The sequence below is a fragment of the Hypanus sabinus genome, chromosome 14 (genome assembly GCF_030144855.1).
Source record: "Hypanus sabinus isolate sHypSab1 chromosome 14, sHypSab1.hap1, whole genome shotgun sequence".
NCBI classification, from domain to species: domain Eukaryota; kingdom Metazoa; phylum Chordata; class Chondrichthyes; order Myliobatiformes; family Dasyatidae; genus Hypanus; species Hypanus sabinus.
The window spans coordinates 81,570,925-81,594,820 of NC_082719.1; the positions used below are offsets into that span (position 1 = coordinate 81,570,925).

Below are 23,896 nucleotides of genomic sequence, written 5' to 3' on the forward strand. Positions count from 1 at the left end.
GTGACCAGAACTGAGCACAGTACTCCAAGTGGGGTCTGACCGGGGCCCTATATAGCTGCAACATTACCTCTTGGCTCCTAAAATTCAATTCCACGATTTGATGAAGGCCAATACACCGTACGCCTCCTTAACCTGCAGAGCTCCTTTGAGCATCCTATGGACTACGACCCCAGATCCCTCTGATCCTCCACACTGCCAAGAGTCTTACCATTAATACTGTATTCTGCCATCATATTTGACCTACCAAAATGAACCACCTCACACTTATCTGGGTTGACTCCATCTGCCACTTCTCAGCCCATATTTTGCATCCTATCAATGTCCCTCTGTAACCTCTGACAGCCCTCCACACTATCCACAATGCCCCCCAACCTTTGTGTCATCAGCAAACTTACTGACCCACCCCTCCACTTCCTCATCCAGGTCATTTATAAAAATCATGAAGAGTAAGGGTCTCGGAACAGATCTGTGAGGCACTCCACTGGTGACTGACCTCCATGCAGAATATGACCTGTCTACAGCCACTCGTTGCCTTCTGTGGGCAAGCCAGTTCTGGATCCACAAAGCAATGTGGATCCCGTACCTCCTTACTTTCTCAATAAGCCTTACATGGGGTATCTTATCAAATGCCTTGCTGAAATTCATATAAACTACATCTACTGCTCTTCCTTCATCAGTGTGTTTGGTCACATCCTCAAAAAATTCAATCAGGCTGGTAAAGCACGACCTGCCCCTGACAAAGCTGTGCTGACTATTCCCAATCATATTATACCTCTCCAAATGTTCATAAATCCTGCCTCTCAGGATCTTCTCTATCAACTTACCAACCACTGAGGTAGGACTCACTGATCTATAATTTCCTGGGCTATCTCTACTCCCTTTCTTGAATAAAGGAACAACATCTGCAACCCTCCAATCCTCCAGAACCTCTCTGGTCTCCATTGATGATGCAGCGACCATCGCCAGAGGCTCAGCAATCGCCTCCCTTGCCTCCCACTATGGCAAAGCATTTTATATTAACCACAATGGTTAACAACCTGAGCTGTAATTTTATTTTTAATATATACGTTTTAAGGTTTGGTTTTTTTTTCAGCTGATGAAAATGATTCTGTTTTGATTTTCACACCAGGGGTTGTCAGAATGGCTTAGTTTATGTTTGGACACTACCACAAGGTGGCACTGCAGTTTCGTTGCCAAACTTCTTGCCTTCTGATGTACAAGGAAAGCAAATTGAGGTGAGGGAAGAAAGTTACATTATGATCTGTGGGATGGATCTTTTGGGCAGGAATTTATCTTAATCTGCAAAGATAAAGATTGAATATTGAATAGAAGTTTAAATCAAAGTAATATTCTGTACTGTAGGAACCTTTTTAACCTAACTTTTTATTTATTGTAGGACAGATTTCAGTTCAGAGGTAGAGCCAAGTGTATATTTCGTCTCAATGCTCACATAACTGCAGTGGTAGCGGTGTCCTTCAGTCCCAGTGGATTAGCACTTTTGTCTGGAGGAATTGGAGGGTTGATAAATATTTGGTCTATGCAGGTAAGGATTTTGCTGCAGTTTAATTTTGAAATTTACTTACTAAAAGATGAAGGGTGTACAAAACTTAGGACAAGTGAGAAGTAAAGATCTTGTTAATATTGTAAAGATTTTGTTAATATTTAAACTTGTTGTTTTTATAAACTTATAAATGTTTCAAGCCCACCTTTTTTCAGTACCTGACAATCTTTTGAAAGTTTATGCTAAATCAATGGTTTTTTGGGCTGTAGTTCCTTTGACCATCTCATTTTGACTCCATATAAAACAGAAGATAAATCAATTTTTTGTTCAATTTCAGGCTAGCAGGGAACTCTTGCCCACAGAATGCAAGTTTGTTTGACCAATATTTTAATAGTTTTTGTAAATAACAAACCAGATTTCTTCCTTTGTGTTCTGTCAGAAGAGGAAATTAAACCAAGTTAAGATTGTTAAAGCATGTTGAAGTGGAATATGGCCAGTTCAACTACAAAATTCAACAATACACAGGGCCAGACACCTCACTTGCTACAGAATCGTCCTGAAGCCCACAGAAGTTTTTTCTTAGTGTCCATAGGACATATATGAGGGAGGGAGGGTATAGAAAAGAGTTGGCTTTGCTGCATAAACATCATAAACACAGAAGATTCTACAGATGTGAGAAATCCATAGTAAAACATAGAAAATGATGGAGGAACTCAGCAGTTTGGGCAATATCAGTTAATATATCAGGCTGAACCCCTTCATCAGGACTGGGATTCCAGTGGGGATTTGACCCTTAGGAGCCAGCTAGTGTCATTGGCAGACATGGAATGTGACAGTGATGGTGTTAATGTTGGTTCAGACAATCATTAGTGAACATGAGTCAGGAGGTAAATGGGTGGGAAATAGGACATAAAACAGTACAGCACAGTATGGGTCTTTTGGCCCATGCACCATACCCCGTACGCCTCCATTCTTCTTTCATGTGTGTACATGAGAGTCTCTTAAGTATCCTTAATATATCTTTCCAAAACAATAAGAGAGATTAGTTTTTTCAGAAATGGAACAAATTGTTGGAAACACCAAATAGGTCTGTGGAAAGGGAGGACAGAATTAAAATTTCACGTGCAAGGCCCTTGCTATGATTGGTTCATTGTAATAGTCATGTTAGATGATAGCTGGAAGTGTGGTGAAAGTGGGGATCATGGTTGCTGGTGAAGAGACGGGGCCTGAGTGAGTGCCACCTCAATGGATAAGTAAAGAAAATCTTCCTGCATCAGGCTACCAGCACTAAACAGTTACCAGCACTGGTTGGTCTTTAAGTTGACAAGGATGTTCACTTCTGCACAAGCAACCCACATTATGCGATGACCAAGATCCTAGAACTGGCCTCCGGGGTGGTTTGTAAGTGACTGCATTTGTGAAAGCAAATCTGATTGCAAGATCCACTATTTCCTTTGAAATTGTTTTTATTGAAATTAATTTGTGTTTCAAAAATACTGTTCCATATAAGCAAAATTGCAAATCTGCCTTGAGCCACACACAAAAGAGCTAGAGGAGCTCATTGGGTCAGGCAGCATCAATGAAGGGAAATGAGCAGATGATATTTCTGGTCAAGACAATTCATCTAGAGTTCAGATGGAAGGTGTAGACCCAAAATGCTGTTTGTCCATATTCCTCTATAGATGCTGACTGACCTGCTGAATTCTTCCAGCTGGTTTGTGTGTTGTTTCACATCTCCAGCATCTGCAGTCTCTTGTATCTCCAGATCTACCTTGATATTATTTTTCTTTTGGAGCTTTTGGAAGTTACATTTCAAAATAAATGTTATATGTAAATATTAAATCAAGCACTTGTTAATTAAGAACAAATGTATCTGTTTTTTCTTTCTTTCCTCTCAGGATGGTTCAGTTCTGCAGACTGTAGTAACTGGTCTAGGGTCAATAGTCGGAATAGCCTGGATTCCAGACATTGGAGTAGCAGTTTGCTCCAGCAGAGCGAAGGTCAGTTGGTTATAATTATTTAAGTTGATCACTAAAGAAGCAAGTTCAGTATTACAATGTGAAGCTTTATATTTGTGAATACTACAACAGAATTCTACCACTCAAAGCCAAGGATTTATGTAATTTTAAAGTGCAGTCACTGTCACACCCAATTTCCACACAGATCCCACAAACAGCAAGATGTGTTAAGAGAATGTTGATTGATGCCTCCCTCCCAGATGCGCTGAATAACTTCTACACCCAGTTTGAGGTGGAAAATGACGTGGCGGCAAAGAAGTCCATCCCTCCTACAAATGACCATGTGCTGTGTCTCTCCATGGCCGACGTGAGCAAAACCCTGTGCAGGGTCAACCCACGGAAGGCTGCTGGACCAGACAACATCCCTGGTAGAGTGCTCAGAGGATGTGCAGACCAGCTAGCAGATGTTCTCACTGACATCTTCAACATCTGCCTGACCAACACCGCTGTTCCAACTTGCTTTAAGGCTGCCACCATCGTCCCTGTGCCGAAGAAGTCTTCAGTGTCCTTCCTAAATGACTACCGTCCTGTTGCACTTACATCCATCATCATGAAGTGTTTCGAGAGGCTCGTCATGAGGCATATCAAGACCCTGCTGTCCCCCTCACTGGACCCCCTGCAGTTTGCGTACAGTCCCAACCGCTCAACAGATGACGCCATTGCCACCACCCTCCACCTGGCCCTAACCCACCTGGACAAAAAAGACACATACGTTCGAATACTGTTCATGGACTTCAGTTCAGCATTCAACACAATCATCCCTCAGAAACTGATTGGAAAGCTGAGCCTACTGGGCCTGAACACCTCCCTCTGCAATTGCAATCTAGACTTCCTGACTGGGAGACCTCAGTAAGTCCGGATCTGGAGCAACATCTCCAACACCATCACACTGAACACGGGGCCCCCCTAGGGCTGTGTGCTCAGTTCACTGCTGTTCACTCTGCTGACCCACAACTGTGCTGCTCGAACCACATCATCAAGTTCACTGATGACACAACCGTGGTGGGTCTCATCAGCAAGAACGACGAGTCAGCTTACAGAGAGGAGGTGCAGCGGCTAACGGACTGGTGCAGAGCCAGCAACCCATCTCTGTATGTGAACAAAACAAAAGAGATGGTTGTTGACTTCAGGAGGGCACAGAGCAACCACTCCCTGCTGAACATCAACGGCTCCTTGGTAGAAATCATTAAGAGCACCAAATTTCTTGCTGGCAGAGAATCTCACCTGGTCCCTCAACACCAGCTCCATAGCAAAGAAAGCCCAGCAGCATCTCTACTTTCTGCGAAAGCTGAGGAAAGTCCATCTCCTACCCCCCATTCTCATCACATTCTACAGGGGTTGTATTGAGAACACCCTGAGCAGTTGCATCACTGCCTGGTTCGGAAATTGCACCATCTCAGATCACAAAACCCTGCAGCGGATAGTGAGGTCAGCTGAGAAGATGTTCAGGGTCTCTCTTCCCACCATCACAGACATTTACGCTACACGCTGCATCCGTAAAGTAAACAGCATTGTGAAGGACCTCATGCACCCCTCATACAATCTCTTCTCCCTCCTGCCGTCTGGGAAAAGGCTCCGAAGCATTCGGGCTCTCACAACCAGACTATATAACACTTACTTCCCCAAAACTGTCAGACTCCTCAATACCTAGAGCTTGGACTGACACCTTGCCCTATTGTCCTGTTTATTATTTATTGTAATGCCTGCACTGTTTTTGTGCATTTTACACAGTCCTGTGTAGGTCTGTAGTCCAGTGTAGCTTTCTCTGTTTTTTTTACGTATTTCAGTCTAGTTTTTGTACTGTCATGTAACATCATAGTCCTGAAAAACATCTCATTTTTACTATGTACTGTACCAGCAGTTATGGTCAAAATGACAATAAAAATGACGACTTGACGATAATTTTTGGGTATTATCTCAAGAAAACTGGACTTTATATGTGTGCCTAATAATGTAGATGGATAATCAGTCAAGCTTGTGGCAGTATCTCAATGCATAAAAAATATGCAGACATGGTGAGGAGGTTCAGTTGTTGTTAAGTGACTTTGACCATGGAATAATTGTTGGTGCCAGAAGGGGTGGTCTGAGTATCTCAGAAACTTCTGTTAATTATCAGAGCATGTTTACAGCATACAACCTGAAATACTTGCCTTCGCAGACATCCATGAGAAACAGAAGAACCCCATAGGAATGAACAACAGAAAAACGTTAGAACCCCAAAGCCCCCTTCCCTACACAAGTAGCGTCAACGTATCAACATTCTATCTTCCCCCACCCATTTCAGCAAAAAGTTTCAGCACCCACCACCCTCCAACCAACAGCAAAGCACACAAAAAGAGCCCATGATCTGCAGTCAACAGAAGTTATTGTTTACCCAATGTTTTGACATGCCACGGGCTCTCTTGCTCACTTACAAGGTACGGTGAGATATCACACATTTTCACAGCAAAAGGAAAGATTGACAGTTGCTGTTACAATATTACAGTCTGCTGCATCACTTTTCGTTACATCTGCCACAGCGAAATCCTGCCCGTCAGTTTCATGTTTTACACTGAAGTGGCAATCTCACAGTGAAGAAATTCAGGAATCAAGACTGTATGAACAAGATGACCAAATAGGTATTGTCTTAATTGATCAGACTGAATGAATCATGAAAGAAAAGATTTTAAAGCAAGACAAGAAATTGATTATAGAACATACTTGCTAGGTCTAGAGTAATGAGAGATGGTCAATTCCAAAACAATGATTCCCCAGAGTAATTTTAGTGAAAGAATGCTGTTTAAGGCAGTGTTACGGAAATTCTTCAACTTAAGGTGTAGATTATCTTTAGAAGACAAATAAAATATTGCAATAATGATCTTTGCCTTTGGACACAGGAATGTCAGAAGAAATTTTTTTTAACTATAAATTTGAAAGTAATAGTGGTCTTGACACAGTTTCAGCACATGTGTGAGAAAATTGTCCAAATTCTAAATGTATGTCCTTTCTTGATAGGATGTCCTTCTAATCAGATGTTCACCAGAGTGGATGTCTCAGAACCACATCTTGCCATCGTGTCGAATGGCTCTTAGAGCACAGGGGATTATAGGACTGAATAAGGCTCCATGTATGAAGGTTTTTATTGAAAGACTACCTTTGCTCCTGCGTGCCCAATATGCATATGAAAAGGTAATATTCGATTTTGGTTTGTATATAGGTATATAAATTAAGCTGGATAACATCTTATGAATTAAATATGATTGCATTGTGCAATTATTTGTTCCATTTCTCTGCCTTAATCTTGGACTGACTTCTGTGTTTAGTTTTCAACTCCTTCTAGGTCGGAAGTGGAGGAAATTCTGAAAATACTTAGTGGGTCAGACAGCATCAGTGGATAGAGAACTAGCTGGCGTTTCAGGTCTTCTCAGAGTAGGACCATCATGAATGTGTCTGAAGTTTTTGCTAATCCACTCAATAACTCACATTATTTTTTCCCCAGCACGCTAAATATTTTCTCCAGGTTTGTACAATGGGATCATGAAATCCAATCAAGATAGTTTTTTTTGTATCAGTATAGAGCAGGGGTTCTTAACCTTTTTTATGCCATGTCCCCCTTGGGCTGCCTAGTGAAGCCAATGGACCCATTCTCAGAATAATGTATTTAAATATATGAAATAAAATATTTGTGGTTTTTATTGGTTACAAAGTTACAGGTACTGTTAATATTACTGGTTTGTTACATACATTCATAAGTGAAGGAAATGCAAAATTTTTGTTAGAGGTTAGTGAAAATAGCGATGTAATGTTTTTCCCCTCCAAGTTCACAGACACTCTGGAATCTATCCACAGACCACAGGTTAAGAACCTCTGGTATAGAGGAACCAATTTGAGAATGGGCTCTTTTAGATCTAATCATGTGCAGATGAATAGGATCAGCTAATCACATTGTAGTAAAGGAGTTTTCTGAGGAAGGCTGAATTTTTGTTAAAAGATTTTTATATTGATAGTGGAATGATTGAAATAAGTTCAAAGCTATGTTCTTAAGTTAGAAATAGAGCAAAGAAGGTTTGTTAGTCAGGTAGATAGGAGAGACCGGTGAATGGAGTTATTTATATTGGATGATATGTGACTGAATATTTTTAAAAATTCAGGATTAGCATAGTTTATGAATTGGTCTATTTGCATAGAGCAAATAATGGTTATAACCATTGGTATACCTTGCATTACTTTAACCTCAGTAATTATATAATATTGATCTGGATGAAGTGAACCCAGATAACACATTTCATTTGCTGAGCACACAAATTGCTGGAAGAAGCCTTGTGGTAAACCAAAAAAATCTGCAAAGCAAAGTAAACATTTCAGTAAGCTGGCAAAGATGAGCCACATCAAAGTGTGGAGAGAATAGAAGTAAAAAAAATCTGTTTTTCTCTGTGATGAAATTCTAATAAATGATGGTATTCAAACGGCCAAGAGTATCTTTGTGCAAGAAATTATCATATACTGCAAGCAATTTTGAAAGGCATTGGACTAGAGTATATTAAGGGTATTAGTATAATTATCTGAAAATAAAAAAAGTGCAAAGGTTGCAATCCTAAAATGGAAAGAAACCACTGAAAATTCTCAATAGGCAAGTCACATCTCTGTGAAGAGAAATGGCACATGTTTTAGCTTAAAGACCCTGCTAGAAAGCCTTAAAAAGATGAAGCAATTTATGGAATTCAATTGCATTCATTTCTGATTCTCCATTATAGAAAGGATAGGGAAATTTTAGAGAAGGTACAGAAGTTTTACAGAGGTGTTACCTGGATTAGAGAGCCTGTGCTATAAGGAGAGGTTGCACAAACTTGGGTTGTTTTCGCTGGAGTAGCAGAGGCTGAGGGGAGACATGATAGCAGTTTATCAGATTTTGAGAGGCATAGATAAGATGAAAGGGATTAAGTTCAAAGGAGATGTGGAGGCAAGATTTTTTTACACAGGTGGATGCCATTATGGGGGAATATGAACATTGGCCAAAAGGGACTGCTTCATTTAGGCTTTCAATTACTAGTTTAATTCACCACAACATTGTAGATAAGCAGCCTGTTCCTCTGCTATGTTATATGGGAATGAGGGTGGATTTGGCTCTGGGAACTTGGAACCAAAAGTTTAACTTGGACACTGGGTTTAGAAACATTGATCCAAGACAGAATTAATAGTTGCCTGGAGGAAAATAGATTAGCAAAGTCCTTCACTAATCAGTTAAGGACAAGTTGTGTTTAACCTTGATACAATTTATTTAATGGTAAATTGATTTATTATTGCCACTTGTACTGAGGTACAGTGAAAATCTTGTCTTGCATACCATTCATACAAATCATTTAATTACAACTGTACATTGAGGTAGTACAGGGTTAAACATAATGGAATGCAGATTAAAGTGCTACAGTTCCAGAGGAAGTCCAGTGCAGTTAGACATTAAGTTGCAAAGTCATTACAACATAGATTTTAAGGTCAAGAGACTGTCTCATTGTAGTAGGAAACAATGCAATAGTCTTACCGCAGTGGGTTAGAAGCCGTCCTTGAGCCTGGTAATACATACTTTCAGGCTTTTGTATCATCTGCCTGATGGGAAGGGAAAGAACAGTGAATGTCTGGGGTGGGTGACTATGTTGGCTGCTTTATCGAGGCAACAAAAAGTGCAGGCAGAGTCCACAAAGGGAAGCAGATCTCTGTAATCTGCTAAACTATGTTCACTACCCTCTGCAGCTTCTTGGGGTCACAGGCAGAGCAGTTGCCATACCAAGGTATGGTGCATCCTGATAGGATGTTTTCTGTAGTGTAATGATAAAAATTGGTGAGGTCAAAAGGGTCATGCCAAATTTCTTTAGCCTCCAAAGGAAGTAGAGAGGTGGTAATGAGCTTTCTCATCCATGCCATCTACATGGTTGTAGTAGAACAGACTATTGGTGATTTTCACTCCAAGGAACTTGAAGTTCTCAACCTCAACACTATTAATGTAAGAAAGAGCCTCTATGCCTTCCTGAAGGCTCTTTAGTTTTGATGACATTGAGAGAAAGTTGGTTGTCACAACACATTGTCACTAGGTTCCCTGTCTCCTCCTTTTATTCCGACTCATCATTATTTGAGTTGGGACCAACTAGAGTGGTGTAATCTACAAACTTGTAAACAGAGTTAGTGTAGAATTTGGCCACATAGTTATGAGCGTATAGGGAATCGAGTAGGGAGTTGAAGACGCAGCCTTGTGGGTTAGCAATGTTGAAAATAATGTTGACAGAGGTGTTGCCGCCTATTTTTACTGATTGTGGTCTGCTGGTCAAGAAGGATGATAAGGTGCCAAATAGCATGTTTATCAGCATAATTGAGGCATGTGGCATTAAAGGAACTTTAATAGCATGAATACAAGATGGGTGAAAGTACTGGACAAGAGAGCTTTGTGGTTGCTTTTGAGATTGGATTGGAGTGCAGTTGCATTCTTTAGGGATTGATATTGGGACCATCAGCTCTATTTCATCTAAACTTGAGGAAAGGGTTGGAGAAATATAAGGCACAATTTCTAAATCTGCAGATGGCACAAACTCCGTGGTATTGTGAACTATAGAAGGAATTGTGCTCTATTTCACTGTAATACTACATCTTATTTGCTTTTATATATGCACATCAGCTCTCTTTTGGTTCTTTTTGCCATGAGTCTGCACGAAGGAATGGCCTGGCATATGGGAGGATACTGGAGCATTCAGCAATAAGCCATACTGTCAGACTGAAATGAAGCTCTGTGCGAAACCTGGTCAGGAGCTGTGAGTCATGCTGCCCTGTGCAGGTTTAGCAGAACAGTTTGAGAGCAAATTAAGGTATACAGCACAGTAACGTAGTGTTTAGCACAATGCTTTACAGTATAGGCAACTCGGGTTCATTTCCCACCACTGCCTGTAAGGAGTTTGTATGTTCTCCCCCTGACTGTGTGGGTTTCCTCCAGATACTCTGGTTTCCTCCCACAGCCCAAAGATGTACTGGTTAGTAGGGTAATTGGGTCATTGTAAATTGTCCCGTGATTAGGCTCAAATTAAAATCGGGACTGCTGGGCGGCGTGGCTCGAAGGGCCAGAAGAGCCTATTTCGCACGGTATCTCAATAAATAAATTCTGACTTTATCAATAAAGACCTGGAATGTGAAAGCAGGGAAGTTATACTGAACCTTTTTTACTTATGCACTGCATAAAGCTACATATTAATACTGGTTAATTTCTCAGCATTCTTTTTTCACAGGTACATTTATCATATTTATCTCTGGGGCCAGTTCAGAATCAAGAATAATTAACTTGAGCAGTTAATAACTTGACGTCCGGTTCCACAGCTCAGTGCAGATAATTAGTAAATTCTGACTGGTGCAAGAGCCCAGAAGAAGTCCTTTCTAGAATAATGTATGTGTGAACTAGGTTCCATTAAACGTACTTACCATTATGTTCATCAATAAAAATAAGAATAGTTTCTTGGCTATATGAGCAAGAATGACACTTAAGGTTGTGATGGGCTTGGTGTGGATTCTGAATTAATTTGTAGCCAACAAAATGGTCCTTTTCTAAGGGTATCTTGCTTTTAGAAAGTCTGAACTATTGGTTGAACACCAAGAAATACAGTTGATTACTCATCTTTTTTAAATATTTCTAAAGTTTATGGAAAATTGTGGGCAGCACATTGGGTGGGTTTTCATTTATACACCCCATGAGAAAAACAAACTCTGGAAGAAAGTCACTTTGGCAGTAGTACCGAAAAGTTATCTTTATAGTGCATTTGATGGGGATGAAATAATGTAGATTAATTTTAAGTCAAAACCTAGGAATTTTCACTGGACAATTAGATAGCTTTTTTAAATACAGAAATAACAAAATAATTAAACTATAACAGTGTGAAATGTTTGCATGATGACCTATCTGATTTAGTGGTGGAAATAAAGACTGCAGTTTGCTTTACTAAGTAAATAGATCTTTCAGTAAATTATCGGAGACCATGGCAGCTGTTGATAACAGTTAATCAAAGTACAAATAAAATTCAGGTGTTTTGAATTTTTTTCCTTCCAGCCACATGTAACCTGTGGAGATCAACTGGTACACAGCATCTTTCTACAAAGTTTGTCTTCCCTCGCAGTTGGCCTTGGTTTAGACCACTTCCTTTCCAGAAGGACTGATCCGCCTCACCATAAAATCAGTACTCAAGAACCTGTTTCACATGAATGGGCTTGGCTGTCAACTTTCTCTGCTGCTATTAAGAGTGCTGAAGCGCTGGCAAAAGGAACCACCTTCCCAGAAGCCTTTAGTGTTCCACACTTCAGCCAAGTTTCAGATTCAGAATTCGTCAAAGCATTGGTAGGATTTTAAAAATTGACTTTTAAATGTATTCTCCATGAATAAATACTTGATTTATTTTAACCCCTCCAAAAGTAATAATTATGATAGATTAGTGAGTGCCTTTAGTTATGGATGAATTGCTATATTATCAGCTTAGCTACAATGTTGCAATTGACTATGATTGTGTTCTTATTCTTACAGCCACATTGAGTTCCTGCTGTTGTAAATTTTTAATCCTAATGTCGCCATCAAATCTGTAGATAAAGGGGGTCCTGTTGTATTCTGGCAGACTGACCTCTACCTTGCCGAGGCCAGGCGACAACTGGCCTCCTCTTACTCCTTGAAAAGGACCCCACTAAGGAGCACCAGGTCATTATCTCCCACAGCATCATCAACTTTATTAATTCTGGGGATCTCCCATCCACTGCCACCAACCTCATAGTTCTGTTACCCTGCACCTCCCATTTTCACCTCCTACCCAAAATCCACAAACCTACCTATCCAGGTAGACCCATTGTTTCTGCTTGTTCCTGCCCCACTGCCTTATATCAGCATACCTCAACTCTGTTTTATTCCCCCCTCGTTCAGTCCCTTCCTATCGACATCCATGACACTTCATGCGCTCTTGATCTTTTCAATAGTTCAAGTTCCCTGACTGCAATAGTCTCATTTTCACTATGGATGTCCAGTCTCTGTACACCTCCATCCCCCATCAGGAAGGCCTCAAAGCTTTCCATTTCTTTCTGGACACCAGACACAACCAATTCCTCTCCTACCACCACTCTCCTCCATCTGGTGGAACTGGTCCTCACTCTCAATAATTTTACCTTGGGCTCCTCCCACTTCCTTCAAGCAAAAGGTGTACCCATAGGCACTTGCATGGGTCCCAGCTCTGCCTGCCTTTTTCTCAGCTGTGCGGACCAGTGTATGTTCCAAGCCTACAGCCATAGCACACTCCAACTTCTCCTACACTACATCGACGACTGCACTGGAGCTTCTTCCTGCTCCTGTGCTGAGCTCATCGACTTCATCAATTTTGCCTCCAACTTTCACCCTGTACTCAAATTTACCTTGTCCATTTCAGAATCAGAATCAGGTTTATTATCACTGGCATGTGACGTGAAATTTGTCAACTTAGCAGCAGCAGTTCAATGCAATGCATAATCTAGCAGAGACAGAAAAAAATAGGAATAATAAATAAAATAAAACATAATAAATAATCAAGTAAATTACACATATTGAATAGATTATTAAAAATGTGCAAAAACAAAGATACTGTATATTAAAAAAGTGAGGTAGTGTCTAAAGCTTCAAAGTCCATTCAGGAATCGGATGACAGAGGGGAAGAAGCTGTTCCTGAATCACTGAGTGTGTGCCTTCAGGCTTCTGTATCTCCTTCCTGATGGTAACAGTGAGAAAAGGACATGCCCTTGGTGCTGGAGGTCCTTAATAATGGACGCTGCCTTTCTGAGACACCTCTCCCTAAATCCTGGGTATTTTGTAGGCTAGTGCCCAAGATGGAGATGATAGATTTACAACCTCCTGCAGCTTTGTTCGGTCTTGTGCAGTAGCCCCTCCATACAAGACAGTGATGCAGCCTGTCAGAATGCGCTCCACGGTACAACTATAGAAGTTTTTTAGTGTATTTGTTGACAGGCCAAAAGTATAGCTGCTGTCTTGCCTTCTTTATGACTACATCAGTGTATTGGGACCAGGTTAGATCCTCAGAGATCTTGACATGCCTCTGTACCACCTCCTGCAATTGGAAGACCACAATCAGTACGGATTGGTGATAACATATTCTCCTCGCTGACAGTCAACACTGGCACACCTCAGGGATACATTCTTAGCCCACTGCTCTACTCCCTATATACACGACTGTGCGGCTAGGCATAGCTCAAATACCATACATAAATTTGCTGACAATGCAACCATTGTTGGTAGAATCTCAGGTGGTGACAAGAGAGTGTACAGAAGTGAGATATGCCAACTAGTAGAGTGGTGCCACAGCAACAACCTGGCACTCAACGTCTATAAGGCGAAAGAGCTGATTGTGGACCTCAGGCAGGGTAAGACGAAGGAATACGTACCAACCCTCATAGAGAGATCAGAAGTGGAGAGAGTGAGCAGTTTCAACTTCCTGGGTGTCAAGATCTCTGAGGACCTAACCTGGTCCCAACATCTTGATATAGTCATAAAGAAGGCAAGACAGTGGCTATGCTTTTGGCATGTCAACAAATACACTCAAAAACTTCTATAGTTGTACCGTGGAGAGTATTCTGACAGGCTGCATCACTGTCTGGTATGGAGGGGCTACTGCACAGGACTGAAAGAAGCTGCAGAGGTTTGTAAATTTAGTCAGCTTCATCTTGGGTACTACCCTACGAAGTACCCAGTACATCTTCAGGGAGTGGTGTGTCAGAAAGGCAGCATCCATTATTAAGGACCTCCAGCACCCAGGGCAAGCCCATTTCGCATTGTTATCATCAGGTAGGAGGTATCGCTGAAGGTACACACTCAGTGATTCAGGACCAGCTTCTTGCTATCTGCCAACTGAATCCTAATTGAGCACTGAACCCTTGAACACTACCTCACATTTTGAATATACCGTATTTCTGTGTTTTGCAGGTTTTTTAATCCATTCAATATATGTATACTGTAATTGATTCATTATTTATTGTTATTTTAGACAATATACAATAGGTGCAGGAGTAGGCCATTTGGCCCTTCGAGCCAGCACCACCATTCATTGTGATATGGCTAATCATCCACAATCAGTACCCCATTCCTGCCTTCTCACCATATCCCTTGACTCTGCTGTCTTTAAGAGCTCTATCTAACTCTTTCTTGAAAGCATCCAGAGAATTGGCCTCCACTGCCTTCTGAGACAGAGCATTCCATAGATCCACAACTCTCTGGGTGAAAAAGTTTTTCCTGAACTCCGTTCTAAATGGCCTACCCCTTATTCTTAAACTGTGGCCTCTGGTTCTGGACTCCCCCAACATCGGGAACATGTTTCCTGCCTCTAGCTTGTCCAATCCTTTAATAATCTTATATGTTTCAATCAGATCCCCTCTCATCATTCTAACTTCCAGTGTCTACAAGCCCAGTCGCTCCAATCTTTCAACATATGACAGCCCCGCCATCCCAGAAATTAACCTCGTGAACCTACGCTGCACTCCCTCAATAGCAAGAATGTCCTTCCTCAAATTTGGAGACCAAAACTGAATGCAATACTCCAGGTGGGATCTCACCAGGGCCCTGTACAACTGCAGAAGGACCTCTTTGCTCCTATACTCAACTACCCTTGTTATGAAGGCCAACATCTTTCTTCATTGCCTGCTGTACCTGCATGCTTACTTTCAGTGACTGATGTACAAGAACACCTAGATCTCATTGTACTTCCCCTTTTCCTAACTTGACACCATTCAGATAGTAATCTGCCATCCTGTTCTTGCCACCAAAGTGGATAACCTCACATTTATCCACATTAAACTACATCTGCCCACTCACCCAACCTGTCCAAGTCACCCTGCAATCTCCTAACATCCTCCTCGTAATTCACACTGCCACCCAACTTTGTGTCATCTGCAAATTTGCTAATGTTACTTTTAATCCCTTCATCTAAATCATTTCATGTATATTATAAATAGCTGCAGTCCCAGCAGCAAGCATTGCGGTACCCCACTAGTCACTGCCTGCCATTCTGAAAAGGACCTGTTAATCCCTCCTCTTTGTTTCCTATCTGCCAACCAATTTTCTATCCATGTTAGTACCCTACCCCCAATACCATGTGCTCTAATTTTGCCCATAATCTCCTATGTGGGACCTTATCAAAGGCTTTCTGCAAGTCCAGGTACACTACATCCATTGGCTCTCCCTTGTCCATTTTCATAGTTACATCCTGAAAACATTTTGTTCTCTCTTCTATATTATGTTTTGCATTGAACTGCTGCAGCTAAGTTAACAAATTTCACATCACATGCCGATGATAATAAACCTGATTCTGACACTTAACCTGTGAGTCCGTTGGGGTCATCTACTGTATCCAGTGTTCCTAATGTGGCTTCCTATGTATCGGGGAGACCTGACATAGATTAGGAGATTGCATCACCGAGCACCTATGCTTCATTCACCAGAAAAAGCGGGATCTCCCAGTGGCCACTCATTCTAATTCTACTTTCCATTCCCTTTCTGATATGTCTGTCCATATAGCCTCATCGACTGTCTTGATGTGGCCACACTCAGTTTGGAGGAACAACACCATATATTCCATCTGGGCAGCCTCCAACCTCATGGCATGAATATCAATTTCTCAAACTTCTAGTAATTGCACACACCCCCTCCCCCGTTCACCATTCCCCATTCCTATTTCCCTCTCCCTACCTGCCCATCACCCCCCACTGGTACTCCTCCCCCCCCCCCCAGCCTTGCTTCCATGACCTTCTGTCCTCTCCTATCAGATTCCTCTCTCCAGCCCTTCACCAATCTTTCTTTCCAGCTCTTTACTTCTCCTCTCCCTTACCCTTTTCCCTCTCCTAGTTTCATCAATCAAATTACTACCTTGTACTTATTCCTCCCCTCCCTGCACCTTCTTACACTGGCTTCTCATCTTTTTTCTTCAGTCCTGAAGAAGGATCTCAGCCCAAAATATCAACTGTTTATCCTTTTCCATAGATGCTGCCTGGCCTGCTGAGTTCCTCCAGCATTTATTATGTGTTGTTTGGATTTCCAGCATCTGCAGATTTTCTCTTGTTTTTAACAGATTTTGGAAACGTTTCTTGAGGGATGAATGTTGTTTTGAGTAAACTTCGTTAATTTGAATTTGTATTCTGCCTGGGGAGGGAAATGGAGTATTTCTTTAATTTTGTGGTAATGTCACCTCACATTTTGGAGTCAGACTTAAACCTACTGCTATGTAATTTAATAGTGCCAAAGAAACAAACTAAAATGTGTGTGTATAAGTATGGAAATAATTATCTAAGGAATAGTCATAAAGCAATACAACATAAAACCATGCCCTTCAGCCCATCTAGTCTGTGAGCAAATTTTCATTAGCACGTACTGAAAGGCTGTCAATTGTGGTAAATTGTCTACAGTCTATGACAAGGCATTTTTAAAGGAGTAAAATTTCAGTTTTGTTTTAATCTGAGATTGTTAACTGAAGCTTTTGAATTATAAAATTAAATAATAATGGTTAATGGCACAACAATACAAATAATAGTCACTTTAATAAGTTTCCTTTTCCCATTACAAATGTTCAGTGTATATTTTCATTTAACAGGAAAACAGCAACTGGAGTTATGTTATGGATGAGCAGCTTATGACCTGGGCCACATCTAAACCAGAGGTAAAAAGTTTGCATGATGTAATGCAGTTGAAAATTATTTTCCTAATTTTGTATTAATTAGGTTACTTGATGGCATAAAACAATAAATGCTCTGCATATAGTATCTGGAAAGCTAGTTGCATGCTGCCCTTGTCTTCAAAATGCCTTTGTAACAGTCTCAAAAAAGTAAAATAGATATTAGAAATAGTCAACATCTGTAGAGAGTGAGAGAGATTTAATGTTTCAGCTCAAAGGATTATTCTTTACCCCTGAATTTTATGTTAATTGTCTCAACTAAGTCTGCCAGATTGGTAGAGTTTCTGTCAGCTCTGTGCCGTTAGGTTAAAGGTGTCAAAATGCATTTGAGTCTACCTAGTCTGATGCATAAAAGACCCTTACGCTTAGAACTTACAAGCAGATTGTATTCATCCTTATATTGGAAAATAAAAATGATTTGTATTTAATCAGATGTATCATCTTTTCCTTATCATCATATGTGAATAATGTAAGATTTGCTTTTTTTAGGACTGGCAACTAGGTGGCAAAAGTGAAGTATTTCTGTGGGGAAGTGGACATCATGGACAACTGTCTGATGCTGGAAATAGTGCTTTAATACCAACTCTTGCACCATCTTTGACACAAGCTGTGCAGGTAAAGATTTTGTTTTCTTTCAGCTGTAAGTTAGAAATTATTAACTTCAATGTAAATCAAATTTTGAAGATTAAAATTATGCAACTGCAGTTAACCAACTTGACAACTCCTTGAATGTTAGCTTCAGCTCTCTTGACCTCAGCATTTTCCACATTGGGGTAAAGCCATGTTCTAAATAAGTCTTCATGATTATATCTATAATGTAAGATATAAGGAATTGTTACAAATTTATTTTTATTATTTTCTAGTAATATCTTTCTGAATTCTGTTAATATCTTGTCCCAGTTTTGCTGTGGTGATGATGATGAAGATTTACCTTATGTAGTCTTGTGAGAGCTATTAAGCTATCTCAAAAGGTTTCTAAAATATTCTCAAATGTCTGTACTATTCATAAACATTTATAAATGACACTAGCATTTAAAAATCTAAAAATGCAGTTGCTTAAAATTAGAACCTACTTAAATTAATTAAAATATACTAAAGTAAGTAAAGTAAAATAAAATACTGTCAGTTAATTACTGTTTCATTAGGGGTTGATTCACTTGAATTGGGTCCAACTATGGTATGCCAGCTACATCTGACATAAAGCTGAGTGGACAGTTCTGTAATGCAAACTTCCAACATTGACTTCTGAATTTCAATGTGCAAGTGTAAAAGTCAGTAAAGATCTATCTGAGGGACAGGTGCAATGCATTATAATTACCTTTTCATTTTTCTTGTGACTAGGTAGTCTGTGGGCAGAACTGCACCTTTATTGTCCAGGCTAATGGAACTGTTGTAGCCTTTGGAGAAGGCAGCTATGGCCGCTTGGGTCAAGGAAATTCTGATGACCTTCACACTCCAACTGTTATTTCATCCTTGCAGGGTAAGAATGTGCAACACTCTACAGTTGAAGCAATTGCTTAAGTATTAATTTTAATCCAGATTCTAACCAGTTTGAGGGAATCAGGGAATCATTTTATGCAGTTGAAGATTTCTATAAAGCCACAACCTACACTCAGTGGCCTCTTTATTAGGTGCACTTGTACACCTGCTTGATAATTTTAATCAGCCAATCGTGGCAACAACTCAATGCATAAAAGCATGCTGACACAGTCAAGAGGTTCAGTTGTTGTTCAGACCAAACAATCAGAATGGGGAAGAAATATGATCTAAATGACCTTGACCTTGGAATGATTGTTAGTGCCAGATGGAGTAGTTTGAGTATCTTAGAGACTGCTGATTTCCTGAGATGTTTATGTACAAGTCTCTAGAGTTTACAGAGAATATTGCAAAAAAAGAAACAACATCCAGTGAGTGGCAGTTCTGGGAGCAAAATCGCCTTGCTATTGAGAGAGGAGAATGGCCGGGCTAGTTCAAGCTAACAGGAAGGTGACGTAACCCAAATAACCCTGAGTTACATCAGCAGAATGCAGAAGAGCAGCTCCTAATGCACAACATGTCGTACTTTGAAATGGATAGGTTACAGCAGCAGAAGACCATGTACATACAGAAATATACTCAGTGGTCACTTTATTAGGTACCTTTTGTACCTAATAAAGTGGCCACTGGGCATATATTGCTCATAATCATCAGCTCAAATGCTCAACCCTGGAATTTTCAAGATAAGACCACGGCAGACTTTTACTTTGACTCTGGACAAAAAACCATATCCTGCAACCTGAGAGATGCAAACTGATCTTCCTAAAGGATTTCAGTTCTAGGATCGAAGAAGATTCAATCTTTTGGAAAAGTGAATTGGCAAGAAGTAGAGAAAAGTTAACTCTAATGGAGCCCTCCTTGTTTTAACTGCTTCGATTGGTCTTGTCATAATCAATATCCAGTCAGACAGAGGAGCGAAATATCTCATGTTCGGCACAACTTAGTGTGCCAAAGGGCCTGTATTGTGCTGTAGGTTTTCAATGTTTCTACGTTTCATGGAAATCACTCCAGATTGAGCTAGTAGTATCATTGTGTAAAAGAAACCACATCTCCTCCACAGTGACCATCAGCACCAATGCACCAATGTGTGTTTGCCCGCTGCTCTACACTTACTTTATATTTATGACCTTAAGGCTCCAATGCCATATTTATGTTGGCTGACAACACTATTGTTGACCAAATTAAAGCTGGGAAATTGAAAAAGGTGGTGACGTATAAGAGGGAGAATGGAAATCTGGCTGAATGTTGCCACAACAGCCACCTCACACACAATGTCGGCAGAACCAAAGAGCTGATTATTGACGACCGGAGGATGAAATGGAGATCCATGAGCCAGTCCTCTTCAGGGAATTAGAGGTGGAGAGGGTCAGTAACTTTAAATTCCTCATTATCATTTCAGAGGATCTGTCCTGGGAGCAGCACGTAAGTGCCGTTACAAAGAAACCATAGAAATGCCTCTACCTTAGAAGTTTGCAGAGATCTGAAACTTTGACAAACTTCTCTAGGTACAGAGTGGAGATTGCCTTGACAGGTGGCATCACGACCTACAATGGCAACACCAATATCCTTGAACAGAAAAGCCTACAAGAAGAAGTGAATACAGTCCAGTCCATCACAAGTAAAGCCCTCCCCAGCACTGAGCACATCTACACAGTGTGCTGTCACAGGAAAGCAGAATCGATCATTCAGTCCATGCTCTCTTCTTGCCACGGCCATCAGGGAGAAGGTACATGAGTTTTAGGACCCACACCACCAGGTTCAGGAACAGTTATTATTCCTCAACCATCAGGCTCCTGAACCAGCAAAGGTAATGTCAATCACCTTGACACTGAATTGATTCCACAACCTACAGACTCACTTTCAAGGACTCTACAACTTCTCAATATTATTTAATGCTTATTTATTATTACTAGGTTGCTTTTATTTTTGCCTTTGCTGAATTTTTCGTCTTTGCTACATTGGTTGTTGGGATGCATTTGTGTGTAGCTTTTCATTTATCCATTTGTGCTTCTTTATATCTACCATGAATGTCCACAAGAAAATAAATCTGAGGGTAGTGACATATGTGTACTTTGATGATAAATCTACTTTGAACAATGGTGCATACGTCACTGGTAAGTTGGTTAAGTGCTGTCAGATTGACTGCTGCTTAAATCTGCTCAATGTAAGTAACAATAACAATAGAAATTTGTTAGACATTTTGAGGACCCAACAGAATTGCGTAATTCTTTCTAACAATCACTCTCATGGACAACCCAATAACCCAAACCAGCAGGAGCAATGCTCTCTCTGTAGCACCTGGATTGCCCAAATGTCCACTAGAAGTAGCATCTGTGAACAGATTCCTGGCTTCTCTACAATAAAAAAAATGACTAATTTAATCAGAATGACCAAGAAATTTGAGGATAATTAACTTTCATTACTGTATTCTTGGATCTGAAGGTGCACCATATCTTAAAGCATCTGAAGGTTGAGCTTTGATAGAATTCCCATAAGATAAGGAGAAAGGATGACAAGTGGAATGAGAGCAGGGTGTACATGGCTCACAGATAACCATAATAACCTTAATCCTTGTCATGATTATCTGCACCCCTAGCACTTGTGCCCACCCTACTGATAGCAAAGATTAAAGGAAGCTTATCAAGAACTTGAGCAACAGTCAGCATCCGCTGCAAAGAGGCTCTGCAAAGAATTGAAATGAAAGCTGAATATATAGAAAGCTCACAACATATCAAGCAATATCAGTGGAAGAGAAAAGGTTAATATTCCAGCTCCAAGACTTTCATTAGGACTAGGAAAGAAGGATTTTTTTAAGAAATAGATTCAGTGAAATAAAAGCAGTCTGAATCAATGGGCTATCTGGACGCCCGGCTTGTGGGTCTTACACAGAAGGTTAAGTGGGTTTTGCGGCACTACAAGGTTAGAAGCTGTAAATGGAAGATCCACCAAAAACTGAAGCTCGTTTCAACCATTCAGCCTGAATGGTTAACTGTTAGTCTTTCCACAGATACTGCCTGACTTACAGATGATTTCTAGTATTTTCTTTATTTATTTCAAGTAAGACCTTATCCAAACCTGGACCTTTTGATTTTAGTAGCTAAGTTCAAGGTAAAGTCACAGAATTGGAGAATTAACTTGTGAAATGGAATTTTAAAAAATTGTAGTAAAATACAAATGGGGAAAATGCATTCATTGTATTACATTTCCTAGTGTTTTAAGTTGTATTGTGATTAATTTGTTTTCACTCTACTCTTCAAATATATAACTGTTCTGTGAATATAAGTAATTATATTTATAGACACACAGAATATATTGCAGTTGCAATCAATGTTTATTATTTCTCCATTGTCTTGCTCTTGGTTCCATTTATAAAGGTATGTAGAGGGGCAAGTTGTGTTGAGGAATCAACGAGACTGACTTGGACAGATTGGGAGAATGGGCAAAGAAGTGGAAGATGGAATTTCGTGCAGAGAAGAGTGTAGTCTTGCACTGTGATAGAAGGAATAAAGGGTAGTCTGTTTCCGTTTAGAGCAAAAAGGCTTGCGAGTCTTGTGCAGTATTCTCTAAAAGTTAACTTACAGGTTAGTTGGTGGTAGGGAAGGCAAATGCAATGCGAGCATTCATTTTGAGTAGACTAGAATATAATGATGATTCCAGGAATGAAAGGGTTATCATATGGGGAATGTTTGATGGCCCTGGGTCTGTACTCACTGTATTCAGAAGGATGAGGGGGTAGCTCATTGAAACTTTTGAAACTTTATGTTGAAAGGCCTAGACAGAATAAATGTGGAAAGGATGTTTCCCATGGTAGGAGAGTCTTGGACAAGAGGGCTCAGCCTCAGGATAGGGGGCGCCCTTTCAAAACAGAGAGGCAGAGAAATTTCTTTAGCTAAGGGTGGTGAATTTGTGGAATTGGTTGCCACATGCAGCTGTGAAGGCCAGGTCGTTGGGTATATTTAAGGCAGAGGCTGATAGGTTCTTGATTGGACATGGCATCAGAGGTTACGGGGGGAAGGCCAGGAACTCCGGTTGAGAGGAGGGAGAAAATAATCAGCCATGATTGAATGGCAGAGCAGACTTGATGGACCGGATGGCCTAATTCTGCTCCTATGTCTTATAATCCTATAGTCTAAGAGGAAGGATATGATGCTGAGGCTTTATAGGACACTGGTCAGACCACACTTGGAGTATTCTGAGCAGTTTTTGGTGACATATCTAATAAAAAAGATGAGCTGCCATTGAAGAGGGTCCAAAGAATGTTCAAGAGAATGATTCCATGAATGAAAGGGTTAACATCTGAGGAGCGTTTGATGACTCTGGGCCTGTACTCACTGGATTTTACAAGAGTGCAGAGGGATCTCATGGAAGAGTATCGAATATTGGAAGACTTAGATAGAATGGATGTGGAGAGGATGTTTTCTACAGTGGGTGAGACTAGGACTAGAGGGCACAGCTTCAGAATAGAGGGGCGTCCATTTAGAATAGAGATGCAAAGAAATTTCTTAAGCCAAAGAGTGGTGAATCTGTGGAATTCATTGCAATGGATAGCTGTGAAGGTCAAGTTTTGAGTATATTTAAATGATAGGTTCTTGTTTAGTCAGAGTGTCAAGGTTACAGAGTGAAGGCAGGAGACTTCAGTTCAGGGGGTTAGTAAATCAACCATGATAAAATGGTGGAGCAGACTTGATAGGCCAAGTAGCCTAATTCTGATGCTATGCCTTACATTCTTAATTTTACATTTTGCTTTCTTTGTTGCCAGGTTATGTTGTGACACAGTTAGTCACCTCCTGTGGATCAGATGGTCATTCAATGGCTCTGACTGAGAGTGGGGAAGTTTTCAGCTGGGGTGATGGTGATTATGGAAAGCTTGGTCACGGAAATAGTGAAAGACAACGCAGACCTAGGCAAATTGAAGCTCTGCAGGGAGAAGACATTGTGCAGGTATGCAAACGATTTCACTCACAATAGGGAGGAGAAGTGAAAAATGTGTTACACTTTTCCCCTTCATACAGATACACATATTTGTTGGTATCTATGACAGTGGCTGTGACTGCAGAGCTCTTTATATATACTGGTCTTGTGTAGAGTGGCCTGGAGTAATCACTAGCTACATAAACTAAATGGGTATACGCCCATCCATCATAGTGTAGCGG

The 23,896-nt window shown here is 40.5% G+C and overlaps 1 protein-coding gene across 1 annotated transcript in view; it reads left to right on the forward strand.

Moving 5' to 3' along the window:
• LOC132404918 (probable E3 ubiquitin-protein ligase HERC1) overlaps positions 1-23,896 on the forward strand; it is a 279,423-nt gene that overhangs the window by 209,863 nt on the left and 45,664 nt on the right. The window contains exons 57-65 of the mRNA XM_059989522.1: positions 1,130-1,235; positions 1,397-1,543; positions 3,400-3,501; positions 6,514-6,687; positions 11,576-11,860; positions 17,127-17,192; positions 17,697-17,822; positions 18,549-18,687; positions 23,503-23,684. Of these exons, the coding sequence (XP_059845505.1) occupies positions 1,130-1,235; positions 1,397-1,543; positions 3,400-3,501; positions 6,514-6,687; positions 11,576-11,860; positions 17,127-17,192; positions 17,697-17,822; positions 18,549-18,687; positions 23,503-23,684 (1,327 nt within the window). The remainder of the gene's footprint in view (positions 1-1,129; positions 1,236-1,396; positions 1,544-3,399; positions 3,502-6,513; positions 6,688-11,575; positions 11,861-17,126; positions 17,193-17,696; positions 17,823-18,548; positions 18,688-23,502; positions 23,685-23,896) is intronic.